The 24,624-nt window shown below is 39.2% G+C and overlaps 1 protein-coding gene across 1 annotated transcript in view; it reads left to right on the forward strand.

Moving 5' to 3' along the window:
• Positions 1-24,624, forward strand: part of NEB (nebulin) — a 183,065-nt gene that overhangs the window by 32,447 nt on the left and 125,994 nt on the right. The window contains exons 20-38 of the mRNA XM_087819858.1: positions 278-475; positions 2,223-2,330; positions 3,993-4,091; positions 4,877-4,981; positions 5,069-5,176; positions 6,636-6,947; positions 7,045-7,251; positions 9,360-9,464; positions 10,401-10,508; positions 12,520-12,831; positions 13,808-14,014; positions 16,161-16,265; positions 17,740-17,847; positions 18,789-19,100; positions 19,653-19,859; positions 20,332-20,436; positions 20,589-20,696; positions 21,354-21,665; positions 22,854-23,060. Coding sequence (XP_087675984.1) covers positions 278-475; positions 2,223-2,330; positions 3,993-4,091; positions 4,877-4,981; positions 5,069-5,176; positions 6,636-6,947; positions 7,045-7,251; positions 9,360-9,464; positions 10,401-10,508; positions 12,520-12,831; positions 13,808-14,014; positions 16,161-16,265; positions 17,740-17,847; positions 18,789-19,100; positions 19,653-19,859; positions 20,332-20,436; positions 20,589-20,696; positions 21,354-21,665; positions 22,854-23,060 — 3,333 coding nt within the window. The remainder of the gene's footprint in view (positions 1-277; positions 476-2,222; positions 2,331-3,992; positions 4,092-4,876; positions 4,982-5,068; positions 5,177-6,635; positions 6,948-7,044; positions 7,252-9,359; positions 9,465-10,400; positions 10,509-12,519; positions 12,832-13,807; positions 14,015-16,160; positions 16,266-17,739; positions 17,848-18,788; positions 19,101-19,652; positions 19,860-20,331; positions 20,437-20,588; positions 20,697-21,353; positions 21,666-22,853; positions 23,061-24,624) is intronic.

The following is a 24,624-nucleotide window of genomic DNA, read 5'->3' on the forward strand; positions in this document are numbered from 1 at the left end:
TTAAAATAAAGTAATACCTGGCCGAAGCTGAAGCCATGGCTCATTCTTAATGTCGGACAGTTGTACTTTGATCTAAAAAGAGATTTGAAGAGATCTGTCCATGTATGATTTTTGGGGGCATTTCAACAATGTGTAACATATGAACAAATTTTAGGAAAAAATAACTACTCAGATGTTTGGATCTGTTTTTTCTGACTAATATTTGTTGTTTATGAGAGATCTCTGTGCTTTTTCTGTAAATCCATTAAGGTAATAAATGGTAATTTCCTATTCACAGCGTGAATATCATAAAGACTATGAAAAGTCAAAAACTATCTACACGGCACCTCTTGATATGCTCCAAGTCACTCAAGCTAAGAAATCTCAGGCAATTGTCAGTGACGTGGACTACAAGCACCTCCTACACAATTACAGCTACCCGCCCGACAGCGTCAACCTGGACCTCGCCAAGAAGGCGTACGCGCTGCAGAGCGATGTGAGTAACCAATGTCCTCTACTCCCTCCTAAATTTAGGTGGAAACCGAAAAAGATTTCTAAGTTGAGTTTTTTGGCGATTCTCAGAGGTGTCTGCACGATCTTCTGTATGTAGGATGTAAAGGGAAAGTTACCCGTGTGGCTCCATGAGAGCACATCTTTCAGAGTTAGAGAGTCCTGGGGCCCGCATGCGCCCCATCACCGTTTCCCTTTGGGAAAGTTATCCACCTTGCTGAGTCTTCGGTCCTCTTGTAAAATTGGAATAAAACAAGATGACCGTTTTGAGGATTTATGCATATGCAAAAATACCTAGCAAGGTGCCAGGCCCTGATGAATTCTCAAAAAACGTTCGCTATGATTACCATCATCAGGATCAATAATTTTTTGCATAGATTGCTATCTTGTCTAAAAATAAGATATACAATTACAGCATCAATTTTTTATAATAGCTGAGTTTTTTTCCTGCAGATCAAAAGTTCTTTAGGCAAATTAATTTGTCTAAGCTACACAAGAGAACACTTATCCTAACAATCTTATTTTCTAAAAATGTGGTAAAATACACTTGTTGCCATCTTTACCATTTTAAGCCTACACTTCAGTAGCTTTTAGTTATATTCACATGGCTGTGCAACCAATCTCCAGAACTTTGTCATCTTGTAAAACTGAAACTCTATACACATTAAACAACTGACCATTTCCTCCTTCCCTCAACCCCCGGCAACCACCCTTCTACTTTCTGTTTCTATGAGTTGGACTACTCTTGAGACCTCATGTAAATGCAATAATCCCATATTTGTCTTTTGTGACTGGCTACCCTAACCCTAACCCTAACCCTAACCACTTGGAATAATGTCCTCAAGGTCCATCAATCTTGTAGCATGTGCCAGAATTTCCTATCTTTTTGCGGCTGAATAATGCTGATATGAACATGAGATCCCAACATTTCCATTACTAAGAATTCTGCTTTATCCATTATAGTCTTATTTACATGTTTAATGTTTGCTATGTTTCTTCCTCCCAAATAGATTGCAAGCCTCTCAAAGGCAGGAACCAAACATTTTTAAAATTTTTTTCATTCCAAAAGGCCCACACTAAAGAAAAACAATTTGAATTTTGCATCTAGAGTGTAAGTTTTAGGTTATCATCTATAGCTGGACAAGGGTAGCTCATTATTTTAATAATATTAAGTAACTGTCCTCAAAATAGGACCAATTCCAAGTGATAAGCAAATTAATGAGTGCAGCTATGTTAAAGTGGATTGTCAGCCAATGTAGAAAAACTCCTAAGCTGACCATTACACATGGAGGGCATTGTGTGCAAACACTTAATACAAATACTTACTATCCAGTCTTATCTAATCAGAAAGCTAGCAAAATTATCCACCTTTGATGTGGTCTTCAGTCCTAATTTGACCATTTAAACATAAAGCTTAGAGCTCTAGTGAGCAAACATTTCACATTTTATTATCTAAATATAACAATTTTATTTATTCCCTGAAATACAGCTTTGAATTTAGCATTTTCCAGATTGAACTTCCATTCGGTTGGTAATAGGATGAAATGAAACATATGCCCACTGGAAAAACAATGAAAACCTAAGGGCTGTTAAAATCTCTCACTAATAATATGTTTAAAATAACCTTAATGTATGGCGTAAGGAAGCTGGTCAGAAATCTTAACATGTTAACGATTTTATGGATAAACATGATGCTGAGCAAAAGAAATTTAACCTTTCTCTTGGTGTTCTAGGTTGAATACAAAGCTGACTACAACAGCTGGATGAAAGGCTGTGGCTGGGTGCCTTATGGGTCCTTGGAATTGGAAAAGGCAAAGCGAGCTTCAGACATCCTTAATGAGGTAAAGCCAGTGCATTCATTTGTCACAGAGAGAGATTTGTGTAAAACCTCCCAAACCATGGGAAGTGGCTCTGTTACTGCTTCTTCCTCTAGTAATTGTTGGTGAGGGGAAAAACTAACCACATGCATGAATTATTCTGGTAGATAAACATACCCTTTCACATCACCAAAATCACGTATGTGAACCATTCGTGATAAAAATATATTTGACAATTTTATCAAGGTATATTTTGCACACCATAAAATGCTATGTTAAGTGTACCCTTGAGTGAGTTTTAAGAGGTTCATATAGTTGTACAGTCATCATTACAGTTGAATTTTAAAATTCTGCTAGTTCTCCAAACAGATTCCTTGAAAAGTTTCTGCTCTCATCTTCACTGCCAGGCAACCCTTCATCTGCTTTCTGTCTCTATAGTTTTGCTTTTCTAGAAATTGTTTTATATCAGTCTTCTTTCACTTAGTGTAATGTTTTCAAGGTTCATCCATACTCCTACATGCGTCTGCAATTCATTTCTTTTTATTATTGAGTAGCATTCCTTTGTATGGCTCTGTTGCATTTTGGTTGTCCAGTTGGTGGATGTGTGGATTTTTTTTACTTTTTGGTGATTATGGATAATGTATATAATGAATATTATAGAAAATGTATGAAGTATTATACCCTATACCATATTCTTGATGATTTTAAAGTAATGTATAGATTAATTCAGTCTAAGAAAAAATAATGATGATCTTGCTGTCTTAAAGCAGCCAGGCTATCTGTCCCTTCTCTGCCCACAGTGACACTTTCTGCTACTGTCAGGTAAACCCATCATCGGGGAGGTTAGACTACATAACAAGGGACAGAGGTGCTCAGTGAGAGTTGTCTTCCACACTTGAGATTTTGTTGTTCTTGTTGTTTTGTGCTTTTGTTTGTTTTTGGTGAAAGCCATTTCATTTACTCAGAGATTTTTCAGAAAAAGTTCTTCTGGGTTGGTAGTTGTCAGAAGTGTGAAGATGAAAGAGTGGTGCAACTATGGGAAAATATGTGGGGCAGAATATAAGAATGAGGGTAGCTAGGAGCCAGCTCCCAGTTGGAACACCTTCCAATGTCCCCTCTCCTGTGCCTTCTCAGCGCTTTAGTGACAATCTACGAACTAACCATATTAACGCTTGCAGAGCACAAGTCCTCCCTCTCTTTTTAATAATCTCTAGCTGTTGTCCTAATTCCTCAATTCCTCCTCCCTCAACTAGAGAGCGTCTTTACTTTAGCTGCTAATGATGTGACAGGGAAAATAACATCTCTGAGAACTTGTTAGTGTCTTGCAAAGACACCTTAAATTGTTTTTCTGTTAACCCTTTAGAAAACTTTGGGATGCTTCTCTATTCTGCTTAGCTGAGAGTGCCCTCTTTTATGTCATAAACAAGAAATTAAGAGAGTAAAGTCTGGTTCCTGAAAGTTGTATTGGTCTGTACTGCCCCAACAAAGCCAAGATTAAGTCAATTTTTAAATAATTGTTTTTGTATTGTATTTATTTTCCCCCAACCTAGCCAAAAATGTAATGTTTTTACATTTTAAAATCAGGAAAAAAACCTCTCTCTCCAAAATAAATTTCAAAGATTTTTATATAATACCCTTCAGTGCAAGTAATTTTATTGTTTTTCTTTTTTTAAATTCACTAAACAGAAAAAATATCGCCAACATCCAGACACTCTCAAGTTTACTTCGATCGAAGATGCTCCGATTACAGTACAGTCTAAAATCAACCAGGCCCAGAGGAGTGATGTAAGTGTTAATCTTGTCTGTTTCTTAATGAATGTTAACTAATACAAATACATTTGTATTCCAAATGTACTGATCACCTGTAGTTATTATGGAATCTGAAGAGACTCAATTACATGAGCAATGCGCAGTTCCCTCAGCTTTTCATTAATAAAGCACACCTAATTCATATCTTTAGAGTATTGTGTCCAGTGTGCTGTCCTTCCAGTATTTTGATATTGCTTTCCAAGGAGAAGGTAAGAGGGCCTTCTCTTGATAACAAGAAACACTACAAGCCTATTTCTAGGAAAGACCAGGAAAATGAATATAGGCGCTACATCATATGGAGGAGTTACATTTTAAGTCAGAGCTAAGACAAAAATCAAATACAGTCAAACCTACCCATCAGTCCCGTTAGGAGCCCACAAAGTATAATATAGATGGTTGGTGTATCCCACCATATTAGCCTCTCCTATGCTCAGGAAAGTGTCTGCAGGCTAACATTTTCATCAGGTCACCTTTCCGGGCTAATTTCCACCAGGTGCCCTACCTAGGCCCAGCGGTTCCTAGTGCATACATACTATGGGGCTTTTGTCCAGGCTGAACTAGCGTGACAATAACCCTGTGTAACTGCCTGTGAAACCTCGAATGCCCACAGATATTTGCAGGTGAAAATGGGGACTGCACAAAGAGTCTTTTTATAAAAAGCACCTCTGTGCAGTGCGATCCTCTCTGAAATTCTTTTCCTGTGCCATTAAATTCTTTTTCCTACTTTATTAGTTTGTTTATGCTTTTGTTTTCTCTTTCAGATTGCCTACAAAGCCAAAGGAGAGAAGACTCTTCACAAGTACAGCCTGCCAGCGGACCTGCCCCAGTTCATTCAGGCCAAAGTTAACGCCTACAACATCAGTGAGGTGCGTGCATGGGCTCAGCAGCTGACGGCATCACAAGCCTTTTCTAAATGTGGACTGACTTATACTTAAATGACATTTTTCTTTCAGAATATGTACAAAGCAGACTTGAAAGATATGAGCAAGAAGGGATATGACCTGAGAACTGATGCCATTCCCATCAAAGCTGCCAAGGCTGCCAGGCAGGCGGCCAGTGATGTAAGTCCAGCCAGTGGTCACCTGTGTGTAACCAGAAAGTGTGGGAGGGGTGGACTTGTTATCCAAAAATCACCACCTCTACTACCCCCACCTGGAAGCAAGTCTGGTTGAAAACTATTCAGAAAAGAAAGTTCCCTAAACAGATCTGAATTTTCTTGGGGGTAAGGATTTATATAACCTTTACTGATCAGTTCTCATCAAGCATCCTAATTAAAAATTCTCATCTACATTTCTACACAAATGCACTTCATTATTCTTGCCAGAAATAAATAAATTCCAGACTATTTAAGTCATATGAGCCTCCTCACCATAAAATTTTATCTCAAAACTTGCTTAATTTATATGAATTCTCTATTGCTCAAAGAATAGAAATGGCTCTTTTTATTTCATCGTTTCTACAGATGATGGCTTGGCTTCAAGTTTTATAGCCTCTAATAGTCATTAGGTTTCATTACAGTTAGGAACTTTGTTTCTTTTGCTATCTTACTTTAACCCAGCTGTGAACTGAAGTCACTTTGTTCTTTGAGATTTAAATACAACTGACTCAAACCCCCACCTATTGTCCTACAAGAAGAGGGATACCCTCCCTGTGACTGCTGCAGATTTTTGTTTTTCGATCACCTGTCTCCTGGTTTGCTCCTGACGGTTTTGCTCTGGCTTACCTGGGTTTTCCTTCCCTGCATTCATTTCTCTTTCTGCTCTGCATGACCCAGAGAGAACACAGCCCCTTGCTCTTGACTTCCCCCAAGTCCCAAGCACAACTTTGCTGATTGTTTGAAATGAAGTTCACATTGCACCATGATGGCTGAATAATAAATGCCTGTGTCCTAAGGGCCCTGCCATCCCGAATTTCTCACTGCTCCTTTTTCTCTGTGGGTGGTTTCCTCCAGCTCTCGCCTGGACATACGCACAAACCTTTCCTCACATCTCTGCTTCTCCATTTTCCAGGTTTCTTCCCAGGTCTCCCCAGGGAAGCTCAGTTCTCCTCACTTTATTATTCGGAGCCAATTAGTGTTTATACACTACTGGCTCTGAGTGTCCCTTTGAATATGCAGACTCATTAAAATTCTACTACTGCTACAATTCTACTACTGAGCCAGCAGCCAGCTATTTGGGATCTTCTTTAGCAGCATGTCATTGATAGAGATTGTGAAACAGTTATCTTTTCATTTGCCTCTCTCAAGTGTCTAAGTGGGAAAGAACTTACTTTACTCTGTCATTGATATGAATTATGGTAACACCCCCATCCCAACCTCTCTCTGGTGGCAGAAGGAGCTGTTGACAACCAAATGGCTCAAAATAACATTTTAGTTTTACCTGGCTACTTACAAGCGAGTATCTAATTGTTTGGTTATTGAAGTAATTTCTGGAAAAGCGCAATTGCTTCCGACCATGGTCTCATTGTCCAGTAAAATCTTCTTGCCACGTTTTAAAATATGCCCCCCTTTGTTTCTAATAGGTTCAGTACAAAAAAGATTATGAAAAAGCCAAAGGGAAAATGGTTGGCTTCCAAAGTCTCCAAGATGATCCTAAACTGGTTCATTATATGAATGTGGCCAAGATACAATCGGACCGGGTGTACAAACAAGACTACGAGAAGACAAAGACGAAATTCAACATTCCCCATGACATGTTCAATGTTGTGGCAGCTAAGAAAGCTCAGGACATTGTCAGCAATACCAGCTATAAGCATCCGCTCCATCATTACACCTACCTGCCCGATGCCATGGACCTGGAGTTGTCTAAAAACATGATGCACATCCAGAGCAATGTAAGTGACACTGTCTCCACTAGACAGCCTCCCGTCAAGGTGGGAGCGTGCGGGAGAGGACCAGCCCGGGCGCTCACTCCTCTTCCCCTTCCCGTAGAATGCCTACAAGGAAGACTACAACGCCTGGATGAAGGGCATCGGCTGGATTCCCATCGGGAGCCTGGACGTAGAAAAAGTTAAAAAGGCGGGTGATGCCCTGAGTGAAAAGAAGTACCGGCAGCATCCAGACACCCTCAAGTTCACGAGCGTCGTGGACTCCCCAGTTATGGTCCAGGCAAAGCAGAACACACAGCAAGCCAGTGATGTGAGTACACAGCAGAGGGCGCAAAGGCTGGAGGGGGGCTTTAAGAAACTAAATATCAGCTCACTTTTTTTATTCTTCTGAGTCAATATCTTTTCCTTTTGACATTATTTCATTTAAAATTAATAATTACAATAATTTTTAGTTTGGGCACTAATGTTTTCTTTTTCTTCTATCTTGGTTTTTACCTTCCTTTTTGAAACCTCTTCTTCTTTAAAGACCTTGAAATGCTGTGTTAGGGGATAAATTGACAGGGTGCAAAAAAATTCTACTCTAGTACCACGCACACACACACACACACACACGCACGTACACAAACTAAATTTATGCTTAAATCCCAGACACTTTATCGTGGCACATTTATCTAGTTCTAGATTAAGTTCCTCATATTTAGTTTTCATATGTAATACAGGGAAATAATATACATGAGTATATGATTTTGCGCCTCAATTCATCATATACAATTATTATAGAGACTTTTTTACTTATGTCTTGGTGGAGATTAGTACATTGCTTGCCTGCCTGTCCATAAGCTGTGTATATGACCTGGCTAAAGTCGGACCTACAGGAAAGCCTGGTGCATAGAAGAGTTAAAGGGACATCAAAAGCCCTCATTCATTAAATCATTGAATGAATGATTTTGAACACCTTCCATGTGCCAAGCACTGTATGATGTATAAAGATTAAATAGACAAGGGTTAGTGGGATATAGGATATAACAAGGATATAGGACAAGAGTATAAGACAAAGGCATGGATAGAAACAGCCTTGCCACATAGAGAGATGATGCTACAGGAGAGGCACGTGCTAAGCACAAGGGAAGAGGGGAACTGCCCACCAGAGCTTCCCTGGCAAGTAAGGGAGGGAAGGGCACATTCTTGGCAAAAGGAAAAACATGACAGTGAAGAAGTAGTGAATGGAAGGACAGTGAAGGGTTCAGGACTGTAACCTGATCATTGAGGGTCTTGTATGCTAACTTATAGCCTGGATATCATGGGGTAGGTAACAGGATGTATTGAGTATTTTTAATGCGTGGAGTTGCATTTTCACAACTGTGTTTTAAAAGATAAATCTGACAAAAAGTACAAAGGCTGTATTGGAGAGGGGAGAGATTGGAGGCAGGGAGATGAGTTAGAAAGCTGTTACAGATATCCAACAGAAGGCTGACTTGGACTCTAAGGCAGAGCATTGGGAAAGGAGGTGTCTAGAAGGTAGAATTAATGAGATTCTGTGAATGCTTAGAAATGGTTTCTAAGGGCAGTGAGGAAGTAGGGATAGCTCTGGGATTCCTAAAAGAAATTATTTAGTATTTGAGGATTCGCTTAGATATCAGCCACCTCAGACTTTACTTGGGACACATACATACCAGTTTACATATGATATTCCGCACAGACATGCCGGGGAAATGGGGGTACACATGGTAAATGACATTCTAGAGACTGAGAACCTACTTGTGATTCCTCTTCTGTTTTCGTTTTAGAAATTAAATAATTTTCTTTTTTATTACATAGAGGAGGATATGATATGATTTCTACATCATACACTTTGATATCTTTCAGACATCTTTAAAATGACAAGCCAGGGTAAATGCAATTTGAGTATACTGGATTTACATATCAGCACCTTCATTTAGGGAAGAAACTATTATGTGCTTTCACTGGTACAATTATAACTGGATAGTTTAAAGCAGAAGTGAAAGACTCATTCGAACAGTCATTTTCTCCTAAAATTAAAAAACCCAAACCAGAACAACACAAGATTTTAGAACTGTTAACTCCACTAGCAAAGAATAAACTTTTCTGGCTTTGATGAATTATATAATTCACGTTAGAGTTTCACAGTTGAACCTATTGTTCATTTATTTTTGGCAGTATATGATTTCTATTCTCGAGGATTTTTTTTCTGTCTATTATAATAGACGGAGTTGTTGGCTCTTCCTAACGATAACAAGATGCTCGGGTTTCTTAAAAACAGGAAAATGCCTTTGATACTTTTTAACAGTGGAAATAGTGGGGATTGTGCTAGGAACAACTCCTTTAACCATGCAATTAATGTATTTTCCTTTTTGTGCTATTTGTAATGCATTTTATTTCTGTGGCTGTGTGTGGCAGATCTTATACAAAGCCAAAGGAGAAGATGTGAAACATAAATACACCTTGAGTCCTGATCTTCCTCAGTTTCTTCAGGCCAAGTGCAATGCTTACAATATAAGCGATGTAAGTAGGGTCCTTGATGGGGTGTGAGATCCAGAACTAATGATAATATAATAGAATTTTAAGGTCTGATGGGGCCTTGACAATTACTCAGGTCAATTTCCCACATGACCTCCTGCAGCATAGCCCATGATGGTGGTTCTGTGCCTCTGAGTCAGCCTTTTAAAGTATAGGGCAACTCTGAAGGATTCGTCTTTTTATTTATTTATTTTATTTTTGTTTAAAATATTACAGATGTCCCTTTTTCTCCCCCGTCTTTTAATTTCTATTGAATGTATTAAGGTGACATCGGTTAATAAAATTATATAGGTTTTAGATGTACAATTCTATAATACGTCATTGTACTGTGTGTTCACCACCCTGAGTCAAGTCTCCTTCCATCACCACTTATCCCTCCTTTACCCTCTCCCACCTCCCGCAACCCCTTTCCCTCTGGCAATCACCATACAGGATTCTTCTTTATGTAGAGCTTAACATCTAGTTCTCTAAAACCTCTGTTTAGTGTTCCTAGTTTTGCATGTGGAGAAAGTTATTATCCTCCAGAAAAATAAGAATAAAGAAAATCCTTTTCTTTATAACAACAATTCTAAAATTTCTAAAGCTAACCACCAGGCCATCCCTAGACCTTCTTTTCGTAAGACCGAATGTCATTTTCTCCAGTTGGTCCTCGCTTACCATGGTTTCCAGAACCTTTATCATGCTCCTCTGGGTCCACTCCAGTTTCTCGGTGTCCCTCTTCAATGTGTGCCCAAACCATATTTGGGTGAACAATCAGTGCAGAGCCCAATAACTTCATGCTACATAAAGTGTGATGTTTTGCTATAGGAGATCCTTTTAGCTTCTATCTGGAGAGAAATGAAACAATCCCCAGCTGTTGAGGAATCACTTTAGCTGATTAATACACAGCATGCTGACATCCTTTCTCTTTTTCTGTCCCAGGTCTGTTATAAACGGGACTGGCATGATTTAATAGCCAAGGGCAACAATGTCCTGGGCGACGCCATTCCCATCGCTGCAGCCAAAGCGTCAAGGAATATTGCCAGCGATGTGAGTACACTCTCTAGGTGAAATCTGTGTGATCGCATTTTAAAAAAGCAAACAAATGTGTGCTTGTTTAAATGTTCCATTGAAAACAATATGTTGAATTAATGACATTCAAATTATCCACAACATATTGTTTTGAGAAACTGTCACCTTTCAATGTTTTATGATTCTTTTCAGTTGAGCCCACTTGGTAGAGCTGTCATAAGCCTGACAGCGGCTTTCTCCCTGATTCATAGGCCAAATTACCTCCCCTGACACTTTCCCTGACAGCCCGCATTTATTCTCAGTGACTGACACTAACACATTAAATTCAGATGCCTGCCTGCATTATAATTGCATTAAGAACATTGAAACGATGTTATCTAAAATGTACAGATTATTTTTCTTTTCTTCCTCCTTCCTTCCTTTTTTATTTATTTATTTATTTGTTTGTTTGTTTGTTTGTTTATTTATTTATTTATTTATTGAATTTATTAGGGTGACACTGGTTAACCAGATTATACAGGTTTCAGGTGCACAATTCTACAACACATCATCCATACACTGTATTGTGTGTTCACCACCCCAAGTCAAGTCTCCTTCCATCACCATTTACCACCCCTTTACCATCTCCTACGTCCTGCCTCCCACCCCGGGCAATCACAATTTTATAAACCAAACGGAGAAAAGCCCATTTTTCTAGAATGTAATTTTGATTTATGTAAATTGATGCCCATTTCATCTGTAACAGAAAAAGTACACACTTATTCTTCTTCCCATTATTGAAAAACAACATTCTCACAAAGCACATGTGCCCCGCATCCTGTCACATCCCGTTCTAGGGGCTACAATCTTCATTTGAGAAGAGAAGAACCATGAGTGTGTGCAGGTCACAGGGCCTGCGACAGTGTAAGAATTCCACCACTTCTCCCTGTAGGGCTGCTACTGAAAATGGTTCTCAAAGATTAGCACATCACTGTGAAATGCATTTCTAGTTTAAGGAGAAAGTGAAAGTCTGAAGTATGGCATTACCTTTTTTTTTATTGCACAAAGCTTTTTCCAGCTTGCTTAGAGATTACCTGATTATCCTTTTACCTGCCAAACTCTTGTTTATCTGGAGGTGCTTAAATGGCGGGAGTAGGGAGTCTGCAGAGATTAGGTGGATTTAAATTCTTTGATGTGAAAATTGAGGTTTTGACCTGTTACGTACAGTATAGCTCGATCGCACCACATTGCCGATTCCAGCAGTGAGAGGTGGACAGCAGAGCTTTCGTGGTTAGATTTTCACTGATGGGGAAACTCAGGGCGGTTCCTGCCCTTAGGAGAGTTCCTTTATTCATCTGTAGCTGCTTCAGCAGTGAGCTTGGAGAGCAGCTGCTGAGAACTGGGGGGTGAAGACCAGCTACCTGCCTATGCAGCATCTAAATTGATGCTACCTAGAAAGAAGAGGGGTTTTGTTTTAACCCTGTTAGGTCAACGTGAGACAAAAATCACAGTAATGATTTCTACCTCACACCCCAAGATGATCTGAGTGGAAACATCTCAAATGTAGAGTTCTTCAGAGTTTCTTCTGCATCTGTTGTGTACATATTACTAGGCCAATCTGAACAGAAAATGGAAGGTTTTCTCAATAATTTCTAATATTTAATGAAGTGCAATAATATAATGGATTAGGTAAACTTATATTCCTGTAAAACCAAGAGACATTGGTCTTATGTTTGGAATGTGTCATGTTTATATTAAGTGTGAAAATTCAGTTGGCTTTAAACAAAGTCCTAAATCATCTATAAGATTGATAACAAAGAAAAGAAACTAGCTCTGAGTGTATCATGACACCTGTTTGTAACACAGTAGTGATGGAAATAAATGTGGTCACTCTGAACTTTCTGGGGACTGGATGAGGGGGTACTGTTTGCATTATTGTACAATCTTCCAGAAAGTCACAATGTTCTGAGTGCCTTTGTGTGTAAATATAATTGCTGCACCTAATATTATCATTACCCAGAACTTTGCTAACCAAATTCTGCCTCTGCAGTATAAATACAAGGCAGCTTATGAGAAGTCCAAGGGGAAGCACATAGGTTTTAGAAGCCTCCAGGATGATCCCAAGCTGGTCCACTATATGAATGTAGCAAAGTTGCAGTCCGATCGTGAATATAAGAAGAACTATGAGAAGACCAAAACCAGCTACCACACCCCTGGGGACATGGTTAGCATTACAGCTGCAAAGATGGCCCAGGATGTTGTTACCAACGTCAATTATAAACAACCGATACATCATTACACATACCTACCTGATGCCATGAGTGTCCAGCACACCAGGAACGTGAATCAGATTCAGAGTGACGTAAGTATGCAGAACAGAATAGACCCAGAGATGCCAGTACATAAGGGATAATCATTTCTTCCAGCTTAGTAGGTTTCATAATACAATAAGATATTTGAAAAAATGTGCATTAAAATAATCATTATTGAAAGGCTAATGAAAGCATGGCAGACCAGCTGTATTTTTGCTGGCTTTCTGTACTCTTACTATAACCATTGGCATTGCCTTTATTAACTTCTGGATCCAAGATAAAGCCATATCCCACTAAGTAGATCAGCCACCTTCATTCTCAACAAGAGGAAATGGTTGCTCCTGGGGTGCTTGCTTCAAGGGTGATATGTACAATGCAAAATAGGAGCATTCTTTATTTTTTCTGAATTCAGGAAAGTTATTTTTGACTTTTTTTAACTCAAGGTTACACTCTCATGCATGTAAATCTGTGTGATGAGTTATCTAAAATGAGCCAGAATGGCTTTGTGATTGCGGCAGGATTCACGGGGAGCTGCAGAGGGAGGTGTTTAATATTCAGGCCTTTTCCTTCTGCAGGAGCCAGATGTCTATAAGACTCGTTCTTTGTAAAGCGAAGAGATGGTGTTCATTTATTGTAGCTCAATGAACATGTCTCTCCCCAGCCGAGATCAGGCAGAGCCTAGGTGGACAGTGTGGGTGAAATTCAAAGTTGTGGAGTTTTCAGTGAAATCAAAGGAAAGCTTAATTTATTGTCAAAAGAGACACAATATTCTTCAGCAGTGCCCATGGAAATATGTGGCCTAGATTCTCTCTGTGTTGTATAATGCACTCTAATAACAGATCTGCTTTTTCTTATTACCAAATTCTGGATAAGAAGCTCTGTGGCAGACAGAACCAAAGCTCCATTATAGACATGAGCATGCTGAAGGGTTGCTACTCATTTCCCCTGCAGAGGACTGCAGATTTCAGAAACATCGCTTGACTGTCCTCTCAGACATCTCCTCACATTGAGATTGCTCTTTTACAGAATGTCTATAAGGACGAATATAACACCTTCCTGAAGGGCATTGGATGGATCCCTATTGGCTCTCTGGAGGTTGAGAAGGCCAAGAAGGCAGGCGATGCACTAAATGAGAGGAAGTACCGACAGCACCCAGATACCATCAAGTTCACAAGCGTGCCTGATTCCATGGGCATGGTGCTGGCTCAGCAGAACACAAAGCAGCTGAGTGATGTAAGTGGTTTCCCTTCAAAAGGGCTTGTTCATGAAAAACCCCGTGACGAGCTCCTCAGCCGTCCTTCTTAATTCAGTATGTGAGGCTGCATCTATGTTACCAAATCAACTGCTTTCAGGGGTATAATCAAAATGTTTTACTTTTGAAGCACCTTGGAACTTGAACATAGGCAGAACAGGGAGGGGAGAAGGGGACTGTTCCAAAGTTGCTTTGTTTTCCAAAAGTAGAGAGTCTGTGCTATTCATGAGACATGAAATGAAATTATTTGTGTTACTATCTGTCACTCTGGCTGAATTACAAACCAAGCTATTTATTGCTCTGAGTTGCAATAGTTCTACTTAGCTATTCAGGGAAAAGGCATAATAAGGTCCTAATCCCCGTGCACAATAGCTGGATGTTCTGAAAGGCAACCTCGAGAGAGGCCTCTGGGAAGGAGATAAGCAATTTACTTTCAGAGTCATTCGGAGTCTCCTCTCTGAGCCCAGGTCTCTCTGGACCCTGATTCTTAGCCAGAGGCTAATTGCAATGCTCAGTTCTTCACCTCATCTGGTAATTTCAGAGTTCTATTAAAATACCTCCACCAGAAAGAGGGAGGTAAATAAAAAGCAAAGAAGGGAAGATTTTGTGTTTTTAACTACAGATATTGGAAGGTGAGGAATGCTTTGCTTGGCTCAGATTTGAGGCTTATCTGTGGATTTCATTTCTCAGGCCAGTCCCTTTCCCACACTACCAGAGATGTTTCAAGATTAATTCTATTTTAGTGGTAATAAATGCTGTAGAGTCTCTGATTTCTTTTGTACTAACCAAGGTGTCACTTCTTACTGTGTTTTTTCCAGTTAGCTAGGAAAACTGCTCTCAGTAATTGTCTTCCCCATCTCAATAAATGCCATCAACATCTAATGGGTTACCCAAGCCAGAAACCTGGCTATCACCACTAAGGCCTCTCTGTGTGAACCCTACATCCAAAACCTCTGCTGAGTCAGCCTCCTAAATCTCTCAGCCATCCTGTCGAACACCTCTCTGTCTTTCAGCCGCCGCCAACCTAGTTCTGGCTTCCAGATCTGTCCTGTGGACAAGTGCAGTCATGTGGTATCTGGACTCCATGCCTGGGGGCACACACCACAACCAAATAGACTGTCTTAAATCAAATCACCCCCCTCTTCTACTTAAAACCCCTTAGTAACTTCTCCTTGAACTGAAAAGAAAATCTAAACACATTAACTTGGCCGAAAAGGCCCCCAGCTCTGTGGCCCCTGCTCCCCACCCTGTCTGCCCTCTGGCCCCCCTCGGCCGCTCCAGCCCTGTAACTCGGGCTGCCTTGGCCTCTCAGGCTGGCCGCATCCTTTCCAGACTCATGGCCCTGAATGCTCTTCTTCTGCTGGACCCCTCCCTTTTCTTCAAGTTTGGGCATAAATATTACCTCCTTAGAGAGCCTTTGCTGACCACCCTTGTTTCTTTCTTGAAGTTATTTTATTTACAACACATCACAAGTTCTAACTCTGTCATTTAGTTATGCGTTTGTTCTCTAACTCCTCTATTGGTCTCTAAGCTCCAAAAGTACAGGTCTGCCTTTTCCAACCCTTTAAACACAGAACCCACAGTGCTGTCCAATAATGATTGGTGAAATGAGCCAATGACTATTTCTACAGCCACCCGCTCCGTATGGTGCTTTAGGTATTTGCCTTATACAAGCACACCTGGTTTTAGTGTGCTTTTTTTGAGCTTTGCAGATACTGCGTTTTTTTAGAAATGGAAGGTAGTACCCTCCACCAGCAAAAAGATTACCACTCACTGAACGCTCAGATGATGATTAGCACTTTTTTTTTTTTTTTTTTAGCAATAAACTATTTTTAAATTAAGGTACTACATTGTTTTTTAGACAATGCTATTGCACACTTAATAGACTATAATACAATATAAACATAACTTTTATGTGCACTTGGAAACCAGAAAATTCACGTGACTCACTTTACTGTGATGCTCACTTTATTGCTGTGGTCTGGAACTTAACCCGTAGTATCTCTGGGGTAGGACTGTATGTGGAAAAATGCAACTGATGGCCTTGCTTTTTAAAGGAGTATGTGCTTGATGTAACTTACATTATGTCAGCTAATGACGTTTGCATGCTGCCTCTTTTTTTTTTAGTTGAACTACAAGGTGGAGGGGGAGAAACTGAAGCAGAAGTATACTATAGACCCGGATCTGCCTCAGTTTATTCAGGCCAAGGTCAACGCCCTCAACATGAGTGATGTGAGTATTTGTCCTGATGACAGCTACTATTGCTAATGTGGGCCTTTCCTTTCCAGTTCTGGGTAACTGTAGAACTTAGAATTTTAAGGGAGTTAAATTGAGTGGGGCCCTTTGAGTCTCTGTTAGAGGAGATCATAGAGAAGATGTGACTACCAGTAGGCCTGGATCTGGACCTGGGCAATTGTAGGCTGCTCACCCCTTCCCTGTCCTAGGAATATATGTTCTGCCCGTTGCCACAGTGGGAGCCTTCCAAGGGCACAGTCTTGAGAGAGCAATGTGTTGTTGAGACCACCTGGATGGCATATGTGACTGAACCCCGTTAGGGCCTCTATAGAAACTTTTAAGATTCTTGTGGGTGGGCACGGAGATCTACTCTGAGGCCACCCAGGACAAACCTCATATTAAGTTACGTTGCTTATTAAGCCTCCAGCTACCAATCAGAGTGACCTGTCTCTTTCTTCAGTCTCTCCTTGCCCTCCGTATACAGGGGCCAACCAACAGTCTTCAGATTGGACTCATCATAGAATATGAAACTAGAGGCTACCATAAAATTTTGCTTAATGCAGACTTTTCCAAGCTGTGGGCTATGACTCATTTAGTAGGTTATAAAATCAATCTAGTAGGTTGTGTTCCATTTTTTAAAAGGGCCAAAATGGGATAGACGTAAGGTTAAGTTTTGCTTTATTAAGTTCTGTTTCAGTTACTCGTTAAATCTTCTAAGAAAGTTTAATGTAATTTTCCTTAGAAATTCTTTTTTGTATGTAACTAGCCTCTCTCTTAGGTAGTCTAGATACTTAATTGGTTGTGATGTTTAAATTTACTATTATGAATTGTCTCCTTTTTCTTGTCTTTTAAAAGTTGGTAAATTCTAGCTTAAAAATGTAATCAAACCTGGAGAAAATTGTTCATTTCTTAAAAGATTCCTTGGTCATTCTTCTTAATTTTTTAGACTCTCTTTCATCTCCAAATAAACATTTTTTGGTATTCATTTTTATGCTTTTGGTTTATTTAGAATTTTTCCCTGCTGTTATAAGTACTATTTAAACATTAAGTTTATTTAAAACTGGGTTACTACATCTGAAATTTTAATTTTAGTATCAAATACCTTTCTGTAAATTAAGATGCTTTAGTATAAAAAGAAAATAAAAATATTACATGCTTATTATAGAAAAGTTGGAAGTATAGAAAATTATGAAAAAAATTTAAATCTGTTATCCTGCGTTCAAAGCGTTACCTTTCAGTGGCTTTGTTATGTCAACATATACATTTTTAAAGCAGTTGAGATCATATTGTGTATGGAGTTACTGATTTTTTTAAAAGAATTTGATAGATACATAACAAATGAACTAATAACTCCATGAATTCTCTTAATAGAAAGGAGTATATTACGACATGTTTTATAAGAATAATTTTGGCATCCTGTTTCATTCTCTTAATTTTGTCAAATAATAAAATAATATTTCTTTTTTTCAAGGCTTATTATAAGGCAGACTGGAAGAAAACCCTCGCTAAGGGCTATGATTTGAGAACAGATGCTATCCCAATTGTTGCTGCAAAGAGTTCAAGAAATATTGCTAGCAATGTAAGTCTAATTTGAAAGTAGTAAATTTTCTCTACAGTTTCAAAATCTTTACATGGAGGCTATATGAGCTATATTAGAAAGCAAATAAAAAAGTTATGATGTTAAAATATTTTCTAGTATCTTAAGTACCAATGACTTTTTATATTGCTTCACGTTAAAATCTTTAAAAACTCAATACAGTAGTTATGAAGAAGAAAACTCTTTTTGTAAAGCTAAAATATTTGGAACTCTCATTAGTATCATTGTCATGCACTTGACAACTGATTTTTATTTGAATTTTGTCAAGAACAAAAGCCTTGGTATACTGAAATGTCATTAAACTGAAAAAGTCTCCAAGTGTTTTAAAAGAATACAATTTTCAAATACTATAATTTCCACACACAAAAATTGGTGAAATATGGAAAACCAGAAAGAATTATAGATTAAAGTGACATAATTTTAATTATTTTTAACAAATTAAGTTATAATTTCTATATGAATTGATATAATACCTTGATAGAGTTAAAAATGCAGTCATTTGGAGTCCACTACACTAATTCATATAAAGGCTTTGCCAACATTTACTCAGGATTATGCAAGTAAATACTTTGTAAGATACTTAATACTTTATAAAATAAAGTAATGATGGAAACAGATAATTAAAAAATACACCAGATCTGTAATAAGCAAATTTTCCAGGAGCCTTTGAGCATTCTCGAAGAATCTACCTATGAACTCTAGATATAAATTACAAATTATTCCACTCTTAATTATCCCCAGAGCACATCTCAAGACCATCCATTAGAAATACTTTGCTAGTTGTTTATTTAACAATACTAAAACACTAGATTCAGACAGCATTTGGCTATTGCTTAATTTGTTACATAAATTCAGTTTAATACTTTAGCATTTCCTGCATTATACCCTATTCCAACTTCTGCCTGCCCTTCTTTTTCATATAGTTCAAATATAAAGAGGCCTATGAGAAAGCCAAAGGCAAGCAAATTGGATTTCGTAGTCTTCAGGATGATCCTAAACTGGTTCACTACATGAATGTAGCCAAAATGCAGTCAGATCGAGAGTACAAAAAGGGCTACGAAGCCAGCAAGACCAGGTACCACACACCCTTGGATATGTTCAGTGTGACTGCGGCCAAGAAATCTCAGGAGGTTGCTACCAACACCAACTACAAACAACCCTTCCACAACTACACTCTGCTGCCCGATGCCTTGACCGTGGAGCATTCCAAGAACGCGATGCAGATTCAAAGCGATGTATGTACCGATCAACAGATAGTTGGCATAGAATTTTACATTTCTAGCTGGCGGGGGCAGGAACAAGAAATCGGCAATTCCTTTCACTCCGCCCCAAACCTGGCTAGGCTCCCTGTAATTAAGGGCCCTCTCCAGAATTTGGAGTTTTAGGATTTTATTTATTTGAACTATATGTATCTTCTTTTGGAGATTATTATATACATATTTTAAAACTTTGGATGTTAGACCCAATATATGATGTATCTTTAAAAAATAAGAGATTCAATTGGGTGCTATATAATATGTTTTCTAGTGCAAAATTTTGTTCACTTTTCCCCCAGGAGAGTTAAATTTTTAAAGGAATTATTAGGTCAGAATTTCCTGTTCAAAACCACCATGAACGCAATCACTTTCAAAATTAATTATTTTCCGAAAGATAATAGGGAATAAAAAGCAGATTATTCTCCCCCCAACTCCTTTTTTCTTTCTTTTGGATAATGAATGAATTGTCTAGCCAAAGAAACCCATGCCCTGACTCTTTCTGAAATGACAATTTCCTTTTATGTTATAAAGAATCTATACAAATCCGACTTCACCAACTGGATGAAAGGCATTGGCTGGGTCCCGATAGATTCCCTGGAAGTGGAGAAGGCAAAGAAAGCAGGAGATATTCTCAGCGAGAAGAAGTATCGCCAGCACCCTGAGAAGCTGAAGTTCACGTACTCCATGGACACAATGGAGCAAGAACTTAACAAAAGTAACAAACTGACTATGGATAAGGTAAGAGCTCACCTGCTGGCCTCAGCCCAAGAATCCTCATAGTGCTCACGCCACTGAGCCTGGCACTGCCCCTATGACCTTTGTCAGTATTTTACTCTTTCTGATGGTCCTTGTGGTGGTGGTGGTGGTGCTGCTGGGAAGGGCATTCTATAACTTTTGTTGTGTCTAGAGAGCTCTCACTTATACTGACCCTTGGCTGTCTGTCAACCCCATGTCAAGGGTGTGACAAAACCTCCATCATGTGAGGTTGAGGCAAGATAATATTTGTTGTTTTGGTGGAAGAGGACCCCCTGGTTTGGTCATTTTTTCCCTCAGCATGTGTCTGGTGTCATCAGTCCCTCTTGCTATTTCACCCATTTTCCAACATCAGATTTAAGCTTTTCCACCGTGGAGTCATGAGTCTCTTCCTCTTGACCGCACTGCCACGCCCTGGTCTTGCTGTTCAATCACGTGTCTGCCCTTCTTGTTGTAGAAACGCTATATCGAGAAATGGAACAAAGACAAGACCAGCATTCACATCATGCCTGATACGCCAGACATTCTGCTCTCCAAAATGAACCAAATCACCATGAGCGATGTAAGTAGATGAACAACAAAGGTAGGGGAGAAAGTGAAGGGAACTGATGCCTATGGGATGTCTGTCTGCTACATGCCAACCACTTTGAAATCAGGATCCCCGTTCTAATGCAAATGACAAGATGCTGATGTTTTTTCTATTTGATCATTTAGAAACTGTACAAAGCTGGCTGGGAAGAAGAAAAGAAGAAAGGATATGACTTGAGGCCGGATGCCATCTCAATAAAGGCTGCAAGAGCCTCTAGAGACATTGCCAGTGATGTAAGTGTTCCACTGGACCTTCTTTAGGCTGAGCGAATCAGAGCAAATGGGCCCAGTTTGTGTTTTCAGGAGCTGCAGTCAGCTCTGCCCAGTGTGGGTGGGGCCATCGTCCCGTGTAACATTCAAGCCCCATCCCTTCACTCAGTCCAAAGACCCTCTAATCATCTGTTCATTATTTAATGTAAGAAGTGACTGGGTCTTGTTGAAATAATTTGCTTTCAGAGTATTTAAATCCCTTATAGGGAATTCTAAGCAAACACAAGGATGCAAGCTACAAATTTTACCTGGGAGACCCATGACCAGGTTTCCCCTGAATTTAAAGATGCACCTTGAAAAACTGTGTCTGCAGCCTTTTCTGCTGGTCAGACAGCTGAGTGGGAAAGGCTGCTTTCTAAAGCACCCCAAAACAAGTTACTTCCACACATCCTTGATTAATTCTGAGATCATTTTCTGTCCACGGACTCAAGTCTGGCTAGAAATTTGAAGTAAAAAGATGTTGCCCCCTGCTCCTTATGAGCTCTTTTCTTTCTAATTTTAAGGTAGCTCTAAAACTGTCCACCTATGACAAAGCCGATAGCATCTAGTTTATTGTATTTTTCTTCTCTTTCCTCCACTGTCTTCATCACCATATGCGTGTGTGTGTTTTCCTGCCTACAGTTCAAATACAAGCAAGCCTATGAAAAAGCCAAAGGAAAGCACATTGGCTTCCGCAGCCTGGAGGACGACCCCAAGTTGGTGCACTTCATGCAGGTGGCCAAGATGCAGTCGGACCGGGAATACAGGAAGGGCTATGAGAAATCTAAGACATCCTTCCACACCCCGGTGGACATGTTCAGTGTGGTGGCCGCCAAGAAGTCTCAGGAAGTGGCCACCAACACCAACTACAGGAACGTGATCCACACCTACAACATGCTTCCGGATGCCATGAACTTTGAATTGGCCAAAAACATGATGCAGATTCAAAGCGATGTACGTGGCAGCCACACCATTTGCAGAGCATTTACTCTGGAAACTAAGCAAATTAGTAACGACCATAAGTAATGACATTTTGAAAATCCTGAAAGAAATTCGTGTGTAATTTTCCAATAAGGTGTTTCATTTTTTACCTTAGGTTAAATTTATTTATTTTTTTAACAAAAGGGGATCAATTCTAGAAACTAAAGCCTTATTTTCTACTCTTATTGCTGTGAGCCTTGATGGATGCTGGATTCAGCGATGGCAAATGAAATTTGGTTTCAGAAAGAATGTGTTGAAAGAAGTATGTTTAACAAAGAGAGTCAGGAGCATGAAAGGCTCCTGATAAAGAAGTTAGAGGGAAAGCAGAAAATCAGACGACGTGGTAGCTCTTGCCTCTCACTCCCAACCAGCTTTCATTCCGCTGTGTTCAACTTTTGGGGAGGTGATAGCTGAGGCAGCTTATCAGAATGAATGTGAAGAAGACACAGAGAGTAGAGAGCCAAGAGTTTAGCTGTATAGGATATCTTGTGGCTGGGAAAAGTGAATTTAAATTACAGACCAAAGGCAGGCCACCCCAAGCCTGCATTTCTTTTTGGAAATGTAAGAGCTGAGCTATTATCTCAAAAGTATAATATTATATATCTATGTATATATGTGCATGTTATATATACATATATAAAGAAATACATAAGTGCCCAAATGAAAGCAACCATGTATACCAGTGTAGAAGAAAATATCAGAGTTGAGGGGAGAGAAATGAAATTTGTGTAAAGTACCAGTGAGGTTTCTGGTGTACCTGAGGGAGTTGTAACAGTGGTGACTGATCAAAAACTTAGAGCAAGAGAGAGAAATGGGGTCTTCATTAGGCATCGATTAACCAAAGGAACCTGAGAATTTTTGTAAGAAAGGTAGGCCAGCATAGCCACCTTTCTTGAGATAATAACATGGTAAATTAATCAACTTGGTGTTTTTTAGCACTTTCTCTTCAGGAAGGCATTTAGAAAAACAGAAAAATATTACTGCTTATTTTTAACTTCTCATGCAAGGAAGTGTATAAAAGACAAAGTTTAGGGATAAAAATAGTTGAAGTTCAATATAATACTGGTTGAAAACTGAAATGGAGCTTACAGAATATTAAATACCCACACACGGTTCCTAGAAGTTTTGGTTTCTTCTCCTTGACATTTTCCTCTTTTGCAGAATCAGTACAAAGCTGACTTTGCTGACTTCATGAAAGGCGTTGGATGGCTCCCTCTGGGCTCCCTGGAGGCTGAGAAAAACAAGAAAGCCATGGAGATTATCAGTGAAAAGAAATACCGCCAACACCCAGACACTTTCAAGTATTCCACATTGATGGACTCAATGAACATGGTTTTGGCTCAGAATAATGCAAAAATTATGAATGAGGCAAGTCTTTCAATAACGCTGTGTTTCATCTGCATCAGGAAAAAGTCAGCATATCTTGCATTTAATCTACAGATATTGCTGACAGTTATAGGGCACTGTAATTGATGTTTGCTCTACCTTGAAAGAGGGCTTTGTAATTTAAAAAAAGCCTTAATAAGTGCCCCCACCCAAATGTTCCATGAACCTCTCTACCCAATAGATGTAACAAAATAAATATGGACTCTTTTGTAAAATGCAAACCTTGAAAATGAGTCCTAAGGTGAACTTGAGTAGAAGTTCACAAGATTGAATCAGAAGACTATCTGCCTGATAACAGTTGGGTGTTGCACCCCTCCCAGCTTCCGAGCTGCTTTGATGGGATCAAAGCAGACTCCTAGATCATGTGGCTATGGCAGCATTCCGAGCCAGGACCTTCCCTGGGCAAGCCTGAGAGCAATCTTCCTCCACCAGTAGTTCCTTGGATTACTAATTATTCTAGCCTTTAGAAAAGCCTCAGTGTATTTTTATATTTCTTAGCTATAAGTTGATATCAGGACCAACAAGTACATCAACCTTGGACATCTGTTTTTAAGTTACAAGTAATAAAATGCAGCAGCATTGACTATATTATGTGGATCACAACTTGAAATGCTGTTGATTGGAAAAAAAGGGAAAATTATTTGGACTGTAACATTAAGCAGTTGAGAAAATGATGGTCCCGAAGACAGCACTGTATTAAGCTGTCTCTGAGCAAATCCCCTGGAGTCTTCTGAGAACACAGATTTGTCAAGAAGACCAGCCTCCTTTAAAAGAACTTGCCCTAAAAGACAAGGCATGACTCTCAGTGCCCCTTTTGACAATTAGAATTTAAACTATCACAAGTGTAACTTTATTTTTAAAATATTAAAACTTCCACTTTTTTTCTTCATTATTAATGATTGCCATTTCAGAATAATAATGCCAAGATTAGAATCATAGAACCAGCAAATGTTAATACTGAGAGATAGCTTGGTGATCAAGTTGAATCCTCTCATTGCAGTGTTGAGAAAATCAAGGCCCAGAGAGGCAAGGCACATCCCCTCAAGACACACAGCAGGTTAACTACTGGGTCTGGGCTAGAAGCAGACTCTGATGACTAACTATTGCTCTTTCCACTAGGATTGTGCTGTCTTATATTATTGCCACTACATGTGGCAATTTAAATTAATTACAATTGTACATATTGCCTGTGGCTGCTTTTGAATTACAACAGCAGAGTTGAGTAATTAATGACAGAGATCTCTGATCCACGAAACCTGAAATATTTATCTGGCCCTCTACAGGAAAAGTTTACTGACCCCTGGTTTAGAAGAAGGCTCTAGAAGTTTTGTTTTTGTTTTCTCGTTAAACTTGGCAAAAACAAAGAGAGAGCATTTTTTACCTATCAGATTGCAAATATTAAAAAAATTGTTATATAGAGTATTTGCAAGGGAGTTCATGTTACTGTAAACCTCTAATCAACATATTGTTAATATTTGTTAAAAATAAATATTTACATGCCCAATACCCTACGGAAATCCTTATATATGTGCAAAAATATACATAC

Source organism: Miniopterus natalensis, chromosome 8, assembly GCF_054644295.1.
Source record: "Miniopterus natalensis isolate mMinNat1 chromosome 8, mMinNat1.hap1, whole genome shotgun sequence".
NCBI classification, from domain to species: domain Eukaryota; kingdom Metazoa; phylum Chordata; class Mammalia; order Chiroptera; family Miniopteridae; genus Miniopterus; species Miniopterus natalensis.